Below are 19,866 nucleotides of genomic sequence, written 5' to 3' on the forward strand. Positions count from 1 at the left end.
AATAAGCTTTATACTGATTCCTTAATCATAAACTCCTGGAAAACTCTGTGAATATAGCTTCTTGGCCTTGGCAGCTTATTTTTGCATTGCTACAAAGTGCATAATTAATGACAAATTCTGCCCTCAGATACATAGGCAGTGTCGTGAGTGCAGAATTTATATTTAGAGCTAAATGCTGCCTTCTTCTATGTTGTGGCCTCATCAAAAGTCTATTGAAGTCAAAAGGAGTCTTTCCATTGACTTCCATGGGCTCTGTGTCAGGCCCTTGGTACAGAAATGTGAAGTTATGAGAAAGAGTATAGAGATCCACTTTTCCTCCCTCTACCTATTCCAGCAGCGAGCCAGAATACAGCCACATGTCCTTAACTTATACCATGATTTGTTTCTAAAAGTTTGCACCTGTCCATCCTTCCCATCTTTGTGCATTCTACTTAAATCCTTAATTTGCCCCGAAAGGGCATCCTGTCATCAGTTTTCATGCAGAACTCCTTATTGATTTCAATGTGGAGCTCTACTATGGAATATAATTAATCAAAAGATTAACTATAGATTATAGTTTTCCTGTGGTGGAAGGGAATATTGAGAGAAAATATCTGAAGAATGGCTTTGAAGACAGGTAATAAATAAATAATAAAACAAATAATGATTAACAAGTGTAGATTGTGGTTAGTTCTATGCAAGTGCATGGGTACCAGACAGCTAAAAGAATCAGTGTCCATGTTTGCAATATTGAGGGTGCGTAGTTCCAGAGTGGCATTGGATGATTCAAGTAGGACAAGACTGAAAAGGTCCTAGCCTCTTTCCAGCCATGCAGGGCAGAGCAGGGAAGTCAGAATCTACACCTTTTCAGAGAGGGTCTCATCCTTTCTCTGGCATTCACTCCTTCAGTGCTTCTGGAGACATTCTGGATTTTGCCATCTCAGCATGGGCTCTGCCTACTGTGACAAAGTTGGAATGTTCTGTAATATTTTTATGAATCCTTGGCATGGCTCAGTTTCCCTCAGTATGTTGCATTGCTATCCAGTGGATGCAAAAGTGATAACACTGCTCCTGGAACAGTGCAGTAGGTGTGTGTGTGTGTGTCACCTTGCTGTCTGGAGGGAATGAATATAGTCATTAAAGAACAGGCTCAAACTGACCCAGATCAATTGAGGGTCCAGCAAGACAGAGAGATGTCCCAGTCAACATCTAACAGCAGGAAACCCCAGCAGGCAGAACTTGGGAAATGAGCTGGAGAACAAGATGCAGGTGACTGGATGAAGGGGGCTTTTTGGAGGGACTCAGGAGCCCAGACTGGGAGAAACTAGAGGGGACAAGAGAGGGATCCAGAAATGGAGTCCATCACAGCTTCACTGGCTCATCATGGCACTCCTATGACCAAGATTGGACTATGGCTTAATTTCTGCCTTTCTGTGCTGATCTAAGGACTTTCAGATTTTGTGTACCAGGTGACTAATAAATGGGTACCTTGTTTTGAAAAGGCTGCCTGTGTCACTGCAAACACTCACTGAAAGCACTGCACCCTGAAAGGGTACTGTACAAGCCTCCTGTAGGACCCTGGCTTGGCTGGATTCATTACAGGGAGCTATGGAGAGACAGGGATTCTGGTGCTGATGGCTCAGTCTTGGAGTCATGGGCCTTCCCCTGTGGAACTGTGTGGGTCCTGGGGGCCTGGCCCACTAAAGGGGTCACTCCCAGGAGATTAGTTACAGGCTGGAGTATAGACCAGACTTTGTGACTCTTTGACACCTGCAAAAGCAAGAACAGGATCCTGAATGAGCAAGTGCCCAAGTCTATGATGTTGTTGCTGTTGTTATTTTCAAACTGCATTCATAAAAATGAAACCTCTAGCTTTTACAAATTAGTTCCCTGTACAGATTTGGAGAATAACCAAATAAGAAGTACATGGGACAAATTCTGCTCTTATATTCGCTTGTGCAACCGTATTGATTTTGACAGAGTTATGTGGATGTTACTGAGGGGACAACTTGTTCTATGTTGTTGACATAGACATGATGGAAGCCCCATAGCTTGAATCACTTAAAATTGGACTGGGCAAAGCTCTGGAAAATATTCTGAAATGGCAAAGAGATGGGTTAGATGACCTAATAGGTCACGCCCAGCTCAAACATCTATAATTTTCACATGTTCTTTTTTTTTAATTTAGCGTTGGTTTGTCTTATCTCTGACAATGACAGATTCCAAAAAAACTTTTGCAGCTGGTAAATGAAGTCACTAACAGTTACAAGGAAAACACATTTTGTATAGCAAAATCAATAGAGCTTAGATTCATTCTGAAGGCTTATTACATATATTATTGTCCATTTTATTAAGTATTCAGTAATGATGAGTCTTGCCATCTATTTATAGGAATGGGGTTTAGTAGTGAGTTATGGTACTTTTATTTTGTAAGTACAATGTGCTACATAGCAGATCTTAATGTTTTTTATTTATTTGTAGTTCCAGAAGTGACAGGATCATTAGAAATGAAAGCAAAAAATTTTATTTCTTTCCATAAACATTTCAATTTCACTGTGGGTTATGCGAATGAAGAAAGCGAGGAATACAACACTTACTATATACTGGAAATCCACATTAGAAATTCTACAACCAGAAGAGGAAACACTACAGAAGAAAATATAAATCACTCATGTATAGCAGCAATGATGGAAGACCAAAATGGCTGTATAAATATTTCACTGCAACTACAGACTTATGTGAAAAGTAAGTTATGAAAAGGGAATCAGAGGGCAAATCAAACATGGAACTAATATGAATCTTACACTAAGGAAGGAAAACTTCCAATAGGCAACCTTAAGCATTTCCAATAGGCAACCATATGCAACTCTTTGAAAGTATCCACCCCCAAATTGAGTGCAATTTTGATTTCTTGAAAGGCCATGGTCAGAATGGTCTTTAGATAGTACCTTAAGGTAGATTTGCTGTATATTTTTGGAAACAAACCAAGAACACTAACATCTGTGCCTTTGATTAACATTTTTTTGGCTTATAGTTCAGAGATTGATTGAATTTGTGTTTAACAAGAATTGATTTTTCTTATTTTTATTAGTTTATTCTGCCAAAGTTTTTGGCACAGTTCTGCTCCCTTTGAAGTTAATGGCAAAATTCCTGTTGACTTCAATGGGAAAAAGGTCAGGCTGCAATGTCAGTGTCATGATGCAATGTTTCGCTTATATTCTAAGTCCAGTATGCTTCAGGGAGAAGTTTTAGTCCAGTTAGTGAAGACAGTCTCCTTGCAAAGACAATCTTTTCCTAGAGGATAGCCTGTCAACTCTTTAAATTTCTTCTTGTGCTGCATAGGCCTTTTAAGAGTCTTTTCTGTCTGATTATCTGTCACACTCAATGCCAGAGAACATTTGCCATTGGGAAATTGGTGAACTCAAGTATTGTTTATTATTTATTAATGTATTGAAAATTCTAGATTTTTAAGTTGGCTGTGTCTTCACTAGGGAAAAAGAGGTGTGTTCTTCACTTAAATTAACTAACTCAAATTAACTAAGTTGAGGTAAAATCCTAGTGAAGATAAGGCAGTCTGCAGTTTTCACACAATTAAGCAGGTTGAGTTGAAGTCTAGGCTGCCTCGTAGTCTTTCACTCGATCTACTAACTTGTGTTAAAGCTACAATCTGTTAGGTCGTAAGTAGAACTTTACCTCAAGTTAATTAACTCAACTTGAGAACATTTTTTCCCCTTAGGAAGACAAATTCTAAAGTTTGGGAGGTGTTCAGAGCATCAAGGAAATAAAAATCAATAAATATAGGGTAGCCAGGTGGGGAAGAGCCATAAAATCTGGCCTGTGGAAGGGGAAGGCATAGGTAACTGCACAAGGCTGCCTCTCAGGAGCAGCTTATCCATGAGAATTGGGAGCTACCAAATGGAACCATCTTGTTACTTACTGGGTTCCTCTGTGGTTTCTCAGCTGTAGCTGAGTAGGAGACCCAGAAGGAGTTAATACAGCTCTAAACTATATTAGCTACTGAACAGATTTCCACATGGAACTCCGGTGGGTTTCTGCAGCAGATATTTCCACAGAGAACAGCCTCCTGCCGATGCTTTCCCTGTCTCCAAGATGCTTTCTCTCAATAGAACCCTAATAGATGGGATTCCCCAGGAGGTGGTCTTGGAAGTGGCACTCCTCTCCCTTTTTGCAGAAGCAAGAAGACTTCCTTAAGCACCATGTTCCTCCTTCTCACGCATATGCAGTCGAACTATCTGGTTGTGGACACAAGAACAGGTGTATGTTGTACGCTGGGCATGTTCCTTCTATTTCCCATCAAAACATATACCACTTTTTTGTTTATATAACACCTCCTTATATGTAGATGTTGACTTTTGCAGTATCTTCTCATTAGCAGGGTCACATATAATTTACACAACTTCAATGAGTTGTTAATTCACATATTTTACTTAACTATCTCAGACATGCACTGTGGTACATCCAGATGAAGATGAAACTTAATTCCAAACAATCCTACTGCTTCTGAACAGAAGGGGAGGGAAGAGAGAGGCAAAGGTGTTTTGTCTTTTCTTTTATATTTGTAAGCCACTGAGATACCCTGGTGATGGGCATGGCATAGCTATCTAGATAAAATGATGGATGACAGAAAATTGCTTTATTTTATCTCTTCTCCATTTTATTTTAAAACAGATCCAATGTGTATGCCGAAGATCATTTGGCTTGTTCTGATTCCATTTGTTTTTGTGCTTGCCGTCATTATTGTTGCCTACAAAGTATTCCAAGAAAATAAAAAACACATCAGTAAGTAATGAAGGGTGAAGCTATGTAAATTTAAATTCCTATAATTTTTAAAAAGTACATTCAGCTTTGCAATAGGCCACACCCTTATTTATTAAAGCAGTTTAAAGAATTATGTTTTAGTTGCAATATACGATACAATAATTGCAGATGGGGGATTGGAAGATTTAGCAGATTGATAATGTAATCTTTCCCAACTGGATCATAGGTTCAAATCCAGCAAAGGCTGGCAGTGACTGAAATATGTTAACAACTGAGAAATGCCTGGTGGTCTATGTAAAATGAGCTGATGGTTTCAGTCCAGTTCTTGGAGATAGGAAACCACAATTAATGCCCTTGTTGAGTGTCTCAACAGAAGAGCCAAAGACTGAATAGGCACAGAAACTGAAATATCCTCTTGCTCCTAACGATGATCCCTGCAGGTTAGGATTGAGACAAATTAGGTAGATGTGATGAAGCATTCACAGCAGCTGCCTGTTCTGAAGACTGATAATCCAAATTCAGTCCTGGTTCAGTGACCCAGAGGTCAACTGTGTTGCACTTGCACTGAAGCTGAATTTGGACCAGATGGCACTTGGTTTCAGTGCTGTTAATTCAGCACCTTGTATGCATTTTGAGTATTTTAAAAAGCATTTACTGTGCTATAGAAGAGTTTGTCTTGAGTTCAAAGACCAAAATAATTTTCTAAACAGTATCTTCAACACTATGGGCTAAATTCTGGCTGCTCCAGGTGAGATCAGTTAGGGTAGAGGCTACACAGGGAACTACCTCCAGCCTAGTAACCCAGCACTCCATTGAGAACTAGACTTCTGGGCAACTGACATTATGCCTGCACCCAACAACACTCTTCTGTACTGAAAGAGTGTGGCCAGCTGGCCTTTAGTACAAGCAGGTCTCTGATTTCTTTGTGACTACCAGAACTCTGAGACCAGTAGGTGTGGAAGGGCGAACGTACTGCTCCTTTCACCAGCATATAAGGAGTGTTAGTAAGCTAGCTCCCACCACACAGTGCTCACTCAGGCATCTGCCCAAAGCAGCCAGGGTGCCTCCGAGCACTAGCACTCAGTTGTTTTAGCTTTGTTCTCTCCCAGGGCTCCAGAACTGAGCAACGCCAGAAGTTTTCATTACTCATATGGCTAAAATGATATCACATATGTGCCTTTAGTCATCCTAACTCTGGGCACAATGAGCCATTTCTGTTATAAAGGTACACTATAGGATTCTGGCTTTAATCATTATTGGTCAAGAGGAAGAAAACTAAATGCATGGAAAATTTTTCTATTTAAAGGTGAACTGAAAGATTATTTAAATGAATAAGCACTAGAGTTGTCTAAGATCCTAAATCTGAAGCAAAATACATAGATTACAAATAAAAAAAATAATATATTTTAAACTATATCATTAGAAAATTATTTTATCTTTTTATTTCTTGCCGGAACCTGAGTCAGAGTTTTTTTCCCTTCTTTTTTTAAAATACAAAAAACAAAACAAAACAACCCCCCCCAAACAAAACAAAACAAAACAAAAACCAACAACACATAGCCCTGAACTCGTGTCCTAGCAGGTAAACTAAAACTATTATATCTTGTCGTTTAATATTAAAAATATTTTAATAGAAATTTTAAGATTACCTGTGCATTTTAAGGATTTAAGAGTAAGATTTTATAGCCTTTGGATCATAACCTGTGATTGTAATGCATACATTTCTAAGGTAATTAAACAATTTTTTGTATTTATTTTTAAACAACTCAGTCCATCTTTAATTGAGTTTCTCAGAACTTTCAAGAACATAATCAGTGAGGAAAAATATTATTTAAATTTTCAAGCTTCTAAGCTTCCAATTAATGATTTGATTCCAGAATTATAATTTCCATTAATTGATAATTATTTTAATTAGTTAAATGTAGAATGTTATATTTCATAAAAGCCCACATTAAAAGAATGTTAAGGTTGCAAAGTCAACCACACAAAGGTTAGAAAATGCCAGAATTAAGTTTGCCTCTCCAATCTGAATTACACCCCTTTGTGCATATGCAGTGTGATGCAGTCTTTAATTACGTACTAGATGACTGGTGCCCCCGCAAGACACGTGACCTTCCCACCCCATGTTATCTGGGGGTGGAGGGGCTTTGTACTCCCGCTGCGCTGGCTCTCCCCGGCATGTTCAGCTGCTCGCAGCCAGACCCCAGAGTCACTCCCAGATGCTGGCTGGTGCAGCACAGCAGTTGCCTGGGAGAGTGCCTGGTTGCCTCCCTCCTGGGCTTGGCTTGCTGGACAGCATCTGAGAGGGTCGGAGGCGCCCCCCCCCCCCCCCGCATGCTCAGTCGGCTCCTGTCCTCAGAAGCTGAGCCTGGGCATGGAGGGGTGGCAGCGGCAGCTGTTCCCTGCCCAGGCTTGACTTCTGGGGACAGGAGCGGGGGGCAAAGGGTGGGCCCTCCGACACATTTGGCCACTGTTCCCAGAAGCTGAGCCTGGGTGGGGGGCAGCCTGCTGCTGCCGCAGCCAGGTGCACTCCCAGTCTGCCACTGTGCTACACCAGGCAGTGTCCCAGGCACCCTGGTTGTTCCTCACCATAATATTTAAGTGTCACAAATATAACAGAATTTATCTTCAAGGTGAGATATGAGATATAGGGGAGAATGATTGCTAAGATCAGGGGTTGGATCCAAAAGGTGGTCAAGGCTAGTTCTGTCCAGTTCTCTTTCCATTTCCCCCGGGAGGGTGTGTGTGGTTCCTTCGCCATGTGGTGCTCTCACAGAAGGGGACAGGTTGCTGGGTCCATGAGGAGGGAATGTTAGGAGGAAGCTCAGCCTGACTCCTCCTCTTCTGCTCCCAGACTGACTGACTGCCCCCAGAACTTGCAGTGACCAGTATGTGATGCTTCTACTTCAGCAGTGATTTGGGCCTTCAGTTAACATTCAGTTAATATTTTGGCAGGCTGCCAAAGTTATCCTGAGGTACATAAGTGTCTGAAAGGAAAAAATCATTTTCAAAATCCTAACTTGAATGGAATTTCATTGGACAATGAAAAATCTGGCACCAAGATTTTCTCTTGGCCCAATTTCCCAGTCTTACTGTAAACAATGGAGGTGCTAAAGCAACTTAAAAGAAGTCACAAGGCTCTTTTATAATGGAAAGTGTTAGGCAACCTAAATATAGGGGTTGCTATGAGCTCCCCGGTGACGAGTAATATATATGTAACGATACAGCTGAAGATAAACTATTTTTGTTTTAATCAGATAGCAAATATAGAGCAACGGCAACTTCTGTTATCCAACAAAGAGACAGCAAATGGTCAAAAGAATCTACACCTACAAATATTACTCAGCTCCTTTCAGGTGAGTAATATATAAGCAAAATAAAAACCTAACAAATTCTGAAACAGAGAGGGGGCCAAGAAAGACCTTCTAAGACATCCTGTCTTAATCCCTATATTTTGTAGCATTCTCACTACATCTTTCACAATGTCTCTTCTGGCCTGCTCTAGGACCTCAGCAACGATGGTACTGTGAACACCTCTATTGTTAATCTTCTCCATTACTCAGCTATGCTCATTGAAGTCAATGGGATTTTTGCTGTTGGCTTCAAAGAAAGCAGGAGGAACATAGCCATAGTTAAGCATGTTTTCCTAATATGTAGTCTAAACACTTCTTTCCTTTGTTTTAAACCTTTTTTCCTTGTTCTGACATCTCCTGAGACTGTGAATAACTCCCTTTATGTATTTTGTTTAACTTGTACAGTTTAACAGACTCTAATAATATCCCTCCTAAATCACCTCTTTCTTAGATGATAAATATTTAGCTAGCTCAGGTTCCTCATATATTCTAATCCTAGTATGTTGCCCCATCATTTATTTTTTCTAGATTTTGTATCTGAAACCATGGGTAACTGAAATACACATTTGTTTTACATGTTATCATTCTATGTATAAATCTAAAAAGACCATAACTTTGTTTAACAACTGTGTTGCACTGAGTCCTCTTATTTAGGCCCAGATCCTCAGATTTCAATGAGAGTTAGGTACCTAAATATCTTTGAGGATCTGGGCCTTACTTCTGAGTATCTGAGTATCTTACTTCTGCCCACAGATCTTTCATGGATTTGCTGCTTTCTAATTAGCAGCCTCCAATTTGTATTTTTGCTGTTTATTTCCTATACCTGTATTATTGTTCAGTGTTTGTACAGCGCCTAACACAATAGGATCCTGGTCTAGGACTGGGTTCCTAGATGCTATGATAATACAAATAATTATAATAGCTATCAGTATTGCCTTGCATTTGTTAGCATTGAATTGCAAGCCTGTTTGGTCAAAAGCAGGAGATGACTTAAGGTTGGGTAACCGTTCCCTCCTATGCAGGGAGTTGGTTTGGGGGAAGGGAATAACACAGCCCTGACTCACCTAATGTACAGGAGCTATTTCAGGGACAGCAATGCAGGAATTTGTTCTTGCATGAAAGCAGATTGAGAAGATGAGAAGACATAATCAGTTTGGGAGAATGCCCTCACATGCCCGGGCCTGCAAAGAGGCAAAAGGGGTGGGGAAAGGGGCACTATAACCACTTTGTTACCAATAGTGCTGTCACAGCAGTTTAAGGAGTTTGTGTATTATGACTGGCACCTTAGAGCTCACGAAAGCTTATGCTCAAATAAATTGGTTAGTCTCTAAGGTGCCACAAGTACTCCTTTTCTTTTTGCGAATACAGACTAACACGGCTGTTACTCTGAAACCTGTATTATGACTGTGATGTTAGCACTGAAAGCTAGAGTCACAAGCCTCTAGTGTTTGTAATGAAATCCGGCAGAAAGAAATCAATGTGAATGGGCAGGCCAGATATATAACCTTGCTACAAGAAATTAAAAAGCAACTGTATGGCAGGCCTAGTGTGGATTCTCTACAAAGAGAGGAAGTCATCTGTATAAAAGCAGAACTTGTGTCATCCCTTGACTGACAAGCACTCTATTCTCAGCTCAGAACAAATTAAATGGGCTAGCGAACAAATGAATCCCCATGTCATGTGGAAATAACTCTGGGTCAAATCCTGCAGCCTTCTGAAGCACCATAGAAGGCCTTACATTGGTGTGACTTACTGTGAGGCATATCCGAGGCACGGAAAGGCCACACAGGGTGACTTTACTCTTCTTTTGTGCCATTGTACTGGAGTTCGGGGCATACCTGTAAAATGTCCCTCAAGTCACATGAAGGCATACAGTTTAGTTCCAAAGTTACCTCCTTCCAACACAAAGTTGGCATTCACTCACTTTTATTGTTGAAAATTATTTATATCAGAAAAAAAGAACTGTGAAACTGAGGTTATAGAAAGACTTACGTATGCTAAGGACTTACGTATGCTGCCAAGACTTTTAAATTTCCTGCATCAATAATTTTGTTGTGTTCCTCATTTTCGGTCCCTTGTCACATATTCCATCCCACATCAGGGCCTTGGCAGATAAGGTATTGTGGCCTGAGACTCCATGACTCTGCAAGCTCCTCTTGACTAAAGCCCACATTAAAGGATAGATTCAAAACGATAGTAGCAACTTGAAATGGCTGTGCTGGTTTTCCAAAGCCTGGTGAAGGGGGAGGATTCCATTCCTTCCCTCTGCGCAGAACCCATTGATATGGCTTTGGGCAGGAATCAGTATTTGACCTTCTTAGTGTACATTATTAGCAACCCAGGGAGACTCTGGTGCATGGCTCAACGCACTGCAGGGTTGAGTTGGTAACCAACATACTAAACTGAGGAGATTATTCAACTTGGTCAAAATATCTTTGCTGGAAGAAAGGAAAGAATTGTCCTGGGCTCAGAGTATTATTGATATTACTAGAAGAGCCGTACTGTTTAATAAATTCCATGTAATTTGATTTCCTTATCTTTTTATTGATTAACACAAACCAGGAGTCCTCTGAAATAACTGTAAATGGCAAAAAAAAATTACAAAGTCAACAAATGGGAAAATAGTTTTTAAACTGTCTAGACTTGGGCACCTCGCTGATCATTCAACATATTAGCAATATCCTTGTCTTGCCAATTTCTTCAGCAGTTTCAAGAGTCTCAATAATTTCTCTCTATAATCCAGTAACTTGTGGCATTTCAGTCTTACCTAGAAACGAGCGGATAGCTTCCTGTCTGCCTAAGCACTCTTGGGAATACAATTTATATTTCCAACTTTTAGAGAGCTGGCTAACTTCTGAAGATGTATTTATGAGCTCATTATTTTCATCCCTCAGGAAAGGAATCTGTCTCTGAAATCTTTTGTCTTTAGTAGCTCTCACTAATAACATTCTTGTTTTGTCACTATGTTCACAATAGCATTGTTTAGCACTGTATGTCTAAGGGTTTTTTGACCATGGAGTGTCTTTTGAAATCCCAGTGTAAATTTATGATGTTGAAGAAAGAACATGTAATTGGTCTTAATGTTATGTTCCTTCCACTCCAGGCTACCCATTTGACTGAAAAGTTTCTTGCTTATGAACTGCTTTTACTAACACCATAGGGCTGATTATGGAGCCATTCGCTGGTTTTAAACCATCATAACGCCACTGACTTGAGTGAAATTACTCCTGGTTTACACCCATACAGCAAGCAGAATCAAGACCACATGGAAAGAAATGCTGTTTCTCCTAAGCACTAGTTTTAAGATCAGCCGTTGCAAGATGGATTATAAATATCTACTACCTCCATTGTTTCAGAGAGCCATACTTTGACTCATTACATATTAGAATACATTCTCCAACTAAGTTGTCGTGCTCATGACAATGCAAAGTTAACTTTAATGAACTTAGGACATTTTGGGTTTTTTTTTTTAAAACGATGTTATGATGCTTCTGCCTTTCAACATTATTAAATTAGCATTCACGTCATAGGAGCTGAAGACAGACTATGAATAAATCTCCATAATGTCACTGAATATAACAAAGATCATTACGTAGAAACAAATATATAACTGAAAATTCAATAACTTGTGAATTGCAAGGTATATTTTTCCAATACGTTATTTTGTTAGGTTCATTTTACCATCACATCTATATCACTCAGCTGAAGTTTTAGGGCTACCTATGTAATTCTTTTATGAAAATGAATGTAGCCCAGGAATAGGAAAGTACACACAGTAACCAGGCAAATCAATGAAATCCTAGCCCTTAAAAATATAAAAGATAGAACTGTACATTGAAACAATAGAGATACTATTAATTCAAAATTCCAAATTCTGCAAACCTAAGGCCAATAGAAATTTTCCCTGTGATTTTGTTTTTTAAATTCCAGTGGTAGCAGTTATTTTAAACAAATAAACATTAACCTGATGTGTTTGCAAGCCAAGCAGTACCACATTAAGAAATTGAAACTGAAAATGATTATACAAGACAGGGGTGGCCAACCTGAGCCTGAGAAGGAGACAGAATTTACCAATGTACATTGCCAAAGAGCCACAGTAATACATCAGCAGCTCCCCCATCAGGTCCCCCCTGCCCGCTCCCAGTGCCTCCCACCCACCGGCAGCCCTGTTGATCAGTGCCTCCTGGCACCTCCTGATCAGCTGGTTTGTGGTGTGCAGGAGGCTCTGGGAGTGAGGGGGAGGAGTCAGGGCATGGCAGGCTCAGGGGAGGGCGTGGGAAGGGGTAGAGTGGGGGGAAGAGCCTGTGGCAGAGCCAGGGTTTGAGCAGTGAGCACCCCTTGGCACACTGGAAAGTTGGCACCTGTAGCTCCAGCCCTGGAGTCGGTGCCTATACAAGGAGCTGCATATTAACTTCTGAAGAGCCACATGTGGCTCTGGAGCCACAGGTTGGCCACCCCTGATATAAGATAAAAGTAAAAGTGATTTAATTGACTTTCTTTGTTCAGGCAGGAGGACACTGCAAAAGCAAGCAAGCAATATAAATGATGGAAAGGAAACTGGAATATTTAAAACTCTTTCCATTTTAATTTTAACAACCTCTGACATTAGTAACATGGTAAATGAAATGGTTTGTTTGGTATCTGGGGTTTATATTGACAGTGACCTCTAATAATGAAGGGCTGGATTATAATTTTACCATCTAGCCTGAATAAGGGGAAGGATGTCACTGCCCTGCACAATCTGGTCAGGAACCAAGGCTCTGAGAATCAAAACTTGGTGCTTCCCCTTCTGTGCTGGCTTTGGGGCACTGGCCAATGTGTTGAGGAGCAGATCCTGCCCGGTCCCCACTGTGTCTGTCCATCCCTGCCCATCTGTGTGGGAATAGAAGTAGCAGCTGGCTGTGGTTGCGCTCTTACAACATGTAGACTTCGAAGATGTGGGTAGCTCATGAAAGAGAGTAAAGGGGCTCAGTGGCTACAGTGTGTGTAAATAAGTGAACAAGACACATTACCTCAAATCATTCGAATTACTGCATTGTTTCCCTTATTGTCCTGTTAAAAGGATAGTCCCTTGTCTCTGACATAAGAGAAAATAGTTCAAATCTTCCCTCAGCTATACCTGTGTCACCTCATTTAAGTCAATGTGGTGTAAATAAGAGCAGAATTAGGCTCAATTTATAGAACAGTGTTGGCATTCCAGGGAACTCTAAGCCCAGGCCCACCTCTCCTACCTATTCTGCAGCATTCCTTCTTGTTGAAGAAGGCAGGCAGGATGCATCTTCAGCAATGTTAAATAGATGTGAAGACTAGTTAAGAAGGAATTTTCTTGTTTTAATCTTGGCCAAGTAGAGCATCACATATTTGATTCTGTTCCTCCTCAGTTAATATTTGACATAGGTGAGCTGTTGTCTCTTCTTCTATAGCTTAGGTGAGTAATGCAGAGAAAAAAGCAAATCTTGCCACGATATTTAAAACAGACCTCCCAGCTTCAAAAGGCATGAAATTTAGGCAGAAAAGTATGAAATCTAGTGATTAATTTGGGTTTTTTACTGTGTTTTACAAGGGAGGATAAAAAAATATATGGGTCCAAGGCAGTTTCAGAGCAACTATCTCATAGTCTGTATGTGATTTAAGTTAAGGAAGTATGGGCTGGATGAATGCACTATAAGGTGGGTAGAAAGCTGGCTAGATTGTCGGGCTCAACGGGTAGTGATCAATGGCTCCATGTCTAGTTGGCAGCCGGTATCAAGTGGAGTGCCCCAAGGGTCGGTCCTGGGGCCGGTTTTGTTCAATATCTTCATAAATGATCTGGAGGATGGTGTGGATTGCACTCTCAGCAAATTTGCGGATGATACTAAACTGGAAGGAATGGTAGATACGCTGGAGGGGAGGGATAGGATACAGAAGGACCTAGACAAATTGGAGGATTGGGCCAAAAGAAATCTGATGAGGTTCAATATGGATAAGTGCAGGGTCCTGCACTTAGGACGGAAGAACCCAATGCACAGCTACAGACTAGGGACCGAATGGCTAGGCAGCAGTTCTGTGGAAAAGGACCTAGGGGTGACAGTGGACGAGAAGCTGGATATGAGTCAGCAGTGTGCCCTTGTTGCCAAGAAGGCCAATGGCATTTTGGGATGTATAAGTAGGGACATAGCGAGCAGATCGAGGGATGTGATCGTTCCCCTCTATTCGACATTGGTGAGGCCTCATCTGGAGTACTGTGTCCAGTTTTGGGCCCCACACTTCAAGAAGGATGTGGATAAATTGGAGAGAGTCCAGCGAAGGGCAACAAAAATGATTAGGGGACTGGAACACATGAGTTATGAGGAGAGGCTGAGGGAGCTGGGATTGTTTAGCCTGCAGAAGAGAAGAATGAGGGGGGATTTGATAGCTGCTTTCAACTACCTGAAAGGGGGTTCCAAAGAGGATGGCTCTAGACTGTTCTCAATGGTAGCAGATGACAGAACGAGGAGTAATGGTCTCAAGTTGCAGTGGGGGAGGTTTAGATTGGATATTAGGAAAAACTTTTTCACTAAGAGGGTGGTGAAACACTGGAATGCGTTACCTAGGGAGGTGGTAGAATCTCCTTCCTTAGAGGTTTTTAAGGTCAGGCTTGACAAAGCCCTGGCTGGGATGATTTAACTGGGAATTGGTCCTGCTTTGAGCAGGGGGTTGGACTAGATGACCTTCTGGGGTCCCTTCCAACCCTGATATTCTATTCTATGATTTCAGCTGCCCAGGTCCACAGTCATAGCCACAGACAACAGGACCAGAACACTGGTCCAATATATGTCTGGGTCATTTCTCCATTTGATATGCAGGCATAACAGTGGGAGTTACACTTAGATTCTGACGGGAGAATGGATACATTCACAATTCTATTTTAACCTTGTTTTTCAAATTTAATTACTTAAATGTTGAGAGCTGAATTGTACTTTCGAATTATATTTACAAAAAGGGGAGGCATAAATTAGATGCATGTTTGGACAGGGTGTGTCTTAATCTAAGCAGTATAATTTGTCCTCCTCCTTGGAACATATAGAAGTTCCTTTGCAAGTTTGGAGGGGTTGTGGCTGTGCAGGGAGCAGATGGATCTGGAGTTAAGATACTATCTACAACATCATCCCATTTCAGATCTGCATAAAATGTATCATATCAGATAATGCTGATTTCTTGAATGGTAGCTTATGAAGAGCTTCCAGCAAGCTCCAATTCCTTCATTTCCTAATGGCTCAGACTCTTTACGTGGGCCCCACTAAGGTGTCTTGTCTATAGGGCAGCTCCAATGCCAGCCTGTTGGGGTGTCCTCGTACCCCTACGCTGCCTCCACCACTTGCAGATGTATGTTGGTAACTGTGTGATTCCTGGGAGCACTCCATGCTCCCCCTGTAGCCACAATAGCCTTTGAACCTCTGTGGGGTGGTTGTTCAGCCCTTCCATATGGATGATGCTCTGGAAAGTCCACAGATTGAGTTTTCTGCTTCCTGCTAGCAAATCTACAGCTTTATATGATTTTGATTTAGCCCTGAATTTGCTCTTACAAAAGATGTTTCTGTATTTTCACTGAGTAAAATTTTCAAAAGTTTCTAAGTGACTTAGGCACCTAAATCCCTCTGACTTTCAATGGGACTTAGACTCCTGATAGTGGGATTTTTTAAAAATGTACTTGAACAGATTAGGTGCCTAACTTTCATTGAAATCAAATGGGAGTTAGGTGCCTGAAGTGTAACATTCCTCAGATGTTTTTGCTACTTATTAATGTGGACTAAAACTATTTTCTCTTTTCACAGAGCCCAACCAACGAAGACCCACAGCTATCCCACAAACAGCAGAGATATTGCCTGCAATACCTGAACATGAGCATTTTCAGCAGGCGTAGGAGGTAAACAAATACCTTAAACCTCTCAGATGATTCGGCTTTCCCATCTATTGTTAAAATCAACAGATTAACCACATGCAATATGTACTCTAAATAAATTACATCGTATTTCTGGCCAAGATGCAGAAGGTGGTGAACTTGGAAATATGTTTCACAAGAGCTAGATGGCAGGAAAACAAAATCAATTTTTCTTTTAGCACCAAGACTGATCAATAAACTAATATTTTAGTCTGTTAAAAGATTGTGTGCCCCTGAAGACTTTAGCAGAAACCTTGGCACGTGGAGTAGTGTGTCCTGGATTTCAGAAGCAAGCTGACAGTTGTTTCTGACAAGGAGTGAGGCTATGGGAACCAGAGAAAGCAGCGGGGGAAACAATTTGCTAACGAGTCCTGAAAAGAACCATGCGTTTGAAATAATAAATAATTTGCTGACCAAATGCAAACAGCAAAGAATTCCACCATCAGTCCACTCTGACCACATTACAGCAGTCAGCAGATATGACTGAAGATGTGGGTTTCAATCAGAGGTGGGCCCAACTGTGGAGTTCAGATTCACTTTCAAACTTCCTCAAAATTCAGAAGCATCTGGATATAGGTGTCAGTTCTAATCTCAACAGACATGGAGACAGACAAGTCTGAAAAGACATACATACTGAAAGGTGTTTTAATGTCTGAAAATGAAATAGATCATATTTGAAACACACAAAACAAAACTACATAGAAGACAGGGGCCTACAGATACTTCCACAGAATTGTCATTGTATATGAAAAATTACTTAAGTTAAAAGCTTAAGAAAATCCTTCATTATTTACGTACATTAAGTCTGCAGGCTTACAGAAAGGATATACTTTTGGTTTAATCGTAAATTTTCCAAAAAAATCGTATTTGCTAAAATACAGTTTGACTTCAGTAGTTCAGGTGTGTTAGGAGTATTAGGGTCAATGTAGTTTTGCCTGAGATAGTACTTTGAGTTCCGCTTGCCTATTTGGTTTTGGATGTATATGGACACTGTCAGAGTTTGGTATTGCTCAGGTACGGGGTTCTCCTTTGCCCCGTTAGAGATAAGGACGAGCTATCAGGTCTGGATCATTTTCCACAGCCCAGCTTCCCAAAGTCTGTCTGTGACATCTCACTCATTGAATATTAGACTTTCATTCATTTGCGAATGAGGAAATGGCTGCCCTCATTTAATTATTGACAAGCCTGTGCCTTGGTATGCTGGCATCCTAGACGAGAATGGGATTTAAATCTTGCTTCAATCTCTCACTTGTTTGCTGCTCCTTTCCTCTCACTAGTTGATTTGGTCCCATTTTTCTATCATTTCCTCTTTCAAAAGGGTGTCCCCGGTTGTGCTCACTCACCTCCAGTAGGCACCTATTATTTCTCAAAAATGCCCCCAGCATCCTCCGCACCAGCTGCAGTGATGCATTGAAGAGCTATCTTGACAGTCAACATAAAGGATTCTGGGGTTCACTTGAGTCATAAAACCACAACTGAGCAGACACACAGAAATCTTTTTTCATTATTTGGGTGGGGGAAATTTTAATGTGCAGAATCTCGAGAGCCAGGAAAGAGCAGTTAGGGACAGGCCTGGGTATCACAGGCCTTTATTTGGTGGGTAAAGGCCACTGTATCCCCTTTACATTAGGTCTCCTGGGTTATCAGGGCTTCAGAATTCCCTGGCTATTGATTTTGCTCCTGTCCTTCATTTTGAGGGGTAGCTGTGTTAGTCTGCATCTGTAAAAGTGGCAAAGAGTCCTGTGGCACCTTATCGACTAACAGACGTATTGGAGCATAATCTTATCCTTCATTTTGACTGTTTTTTCATTAGACTTTTTTTCCCTTGGTGATAAAAAGGAAAATTCAGTACAGTGAAAGTTATAAGAAAACTACATTTATTAAATACTTTATGAGAGGATCCACTAAACTTAAAGTAAATGAGAAATGGCTCTCTTTTTTCTCCCACATTCCTTTTATCTGATAATAGTTTCTTCTTCAGTTTCAGGCATTCCAGTACGAAACATAATCGATACACCATGAAAGAAGTCATCTTCATTTCCAAAACATCCTTCCTTAGTCACCTTTTATTCCTGAGAATGCCAGGAACCTCAGTTAACATGATTTTGTATTAGTCAAAACCACTCTATTAAAATATGAACAATGGATAAACTGATATGGTGCTGTAGCATCAACCTCAGTGGAAGACTATAGATTTCATATCTATTTTGGGATCATTCAGGATTTATACTTACTCACAAAGTTGAGAGATTATCCTTGCTATAATTTTTCTTTCCAGCTGAGAAGAAATCAATTTGTATTCTCTGTGAAAAAATGAGACTGTTTTAAATGGAAAATTTTGATGGACCATGGATGTTAGTTTGTGAAATGTGAATGTCATAGGTGACAATGATCCTTAAAGGTGTAGTTGCTGGCTGCTGCTGAAGAAGCAAGAAGGGTCACATATCATGGGCTAAATCTTGAAGTTCAATGTGAAAACAATGGAACTTTTGCAGTGAAGTCAATGAGAGTTTTGTATGTACAAAGACTGCAGGATCTTAATGGGTTAAGGGGAAAATGTGGATAAATAGTGCAGATTTGGCTTCAAACTATGAAACCAATTTTTTTAAACAACTCATTAGCAGCACCAAATGGATTTTGTACTACTTGATAATTGCAATCCTATTTTTGCACCAGCTTAGGTCATTAGAATTCAGACTCATTATCTCCTGCAACTTTTCCTTATTTTCCATTTATTACTGATCCTTTGAGTGTAGTGGAGCTGTTTGGGCTTATCAGGGTCCCAAACTCATTCTGTGCTTACACATTATTTGTGGGTACAATTTAGCCATAAATTACCAGCAAGAGACTGAAATTGCAGAGCCAGGGCTTCTAACTCCCTTGTGCTAAATCCATCAGGATGAACAGATTGTAAACTGCCCATTGCAAATATGATATGCAGTAATTTAGCATCATGTTAATACTGAATAACCTCCATCTCTTACATTTATATGGCTCTTCCCTCCAGAAGCTTTCTGAAATTGCTTCTCTAGTCATTATACTGTACCGAGCAGTTCAGATTTAATAGGAACAATTGTGAACATTAGTTTTTGAATGGCTGAGCCTATTTGAAACTTTTATATCTAGTTGGATAAACTTGAAATATTTATTTCTACTGCTTGTGTCATCATATTACAAAAAAATCCAGGAAAAACCTTGATTTTGTTGTGTCTTTGGGGCTGATATGGTTAGTTGTAATAATAACTTCAAACCTTCCAGAAATGGCCTCTTAAATATAGTATATAAAATAAACTTTTGCCTCTATTTAGTTTGGTTTTCTTTATTGAAACTTACGGATGGAAGGGTGATGTTTAGGTTATTTTAAATCAATGACAGATTGTTAGTGCTTTTCTACTGAAGGTTTAAATGCTTCAAGGGATGGCACTTTCACTGCTTTCTATAAGAGATTACTCAATAATCGAAAGAGATCTCACTGTCAGGAATTTTTTCTTCACATAAGCCTATTTTTCCCTTAATTTAATTCCATTACTTCTGCTCAGACCCCATTATACCAACCGATACAATTCCTCTTTCTCACTCCTTAGATGTCATTGGGCTAAACTATAACTTATGTAGCTATTTGATTTCCTCCTCATCAATTTTATTTTTTCAGTTCACCAGATGAACTGAAAAAATAAAAAAAATGTTTTGGGTTGACTTGAAATGGAATTTTTAAAATATTTCAGCAAACTGAAAAAGTTGGGAAAAATGTTTCAGGTGAATGAAACATTTCATTCAAACTGAAATGAAATGTTTCATTTTGTTTGACTTTTTTTACCCTTTTAAAATTAAAACAAAAATTAGACAGAAGTAAAT

General features: G+C 40.1%; 1 protein-coding gene across 2 annotated transcripts in view; it reads left to right on the top strand.

Moving 5' to 3' along the window:
• Positions 1–19,103, top strand: part of TMEM156 (transmembrane protein 156) — a 29,228-nt gene extending 10,125 nt beyond the window's left edge. Inside the window, exons 3-8 of one of the 2 annotated variants that reach the window (XM_073340114.1) lie at positions 2,461–2,724; positions 4,669–4,779; positions 8,016–8,114; positions 15,905–15,989; positions 16,952–16,954; positions 17,993–19,103. In XM_073340114.1, the coding sequence (XP_073196215.1) occupies positions 2,461–2,724; positions 4,669–4,779; positions 8,016–8,114; positions 15,905–15,989; positions 16,952–16,954; positions 17,993–18,125 (695 nt within the window). In that variant the 3' untranslated portion in view covers positions 18,126–19,103. Of the gene's footprint in view, positions 1–2,460; positions 2,725–4,668; positions 4,780–8,015; positions 8,115–15,904; positions 15,997–16,951; positions 16,955–17,992 lie in introns of both variants that reach the window. The other variant, XM_073340113.1, reaches the window with a different exon arrangement.
• The last annotated feature ends 763 nt before the right edge of the window (positions 19,104–19,866 follow it).

The sequence above is a fragment of the Lepidochelys kempii genome, chromosome 4 (assembly GCF_965140265.1).
Source record: "Lepidochelys kempii isolate rLepKem1 chromosome 4, rLepKem1.hap2, whole genome shotgun sequence".
Lineage (NCBI taxonomy): Eukaryota > Metazoa > Chordata > Testudines > Cheloniidae > Lepidochelys > Lepidochelys kempii.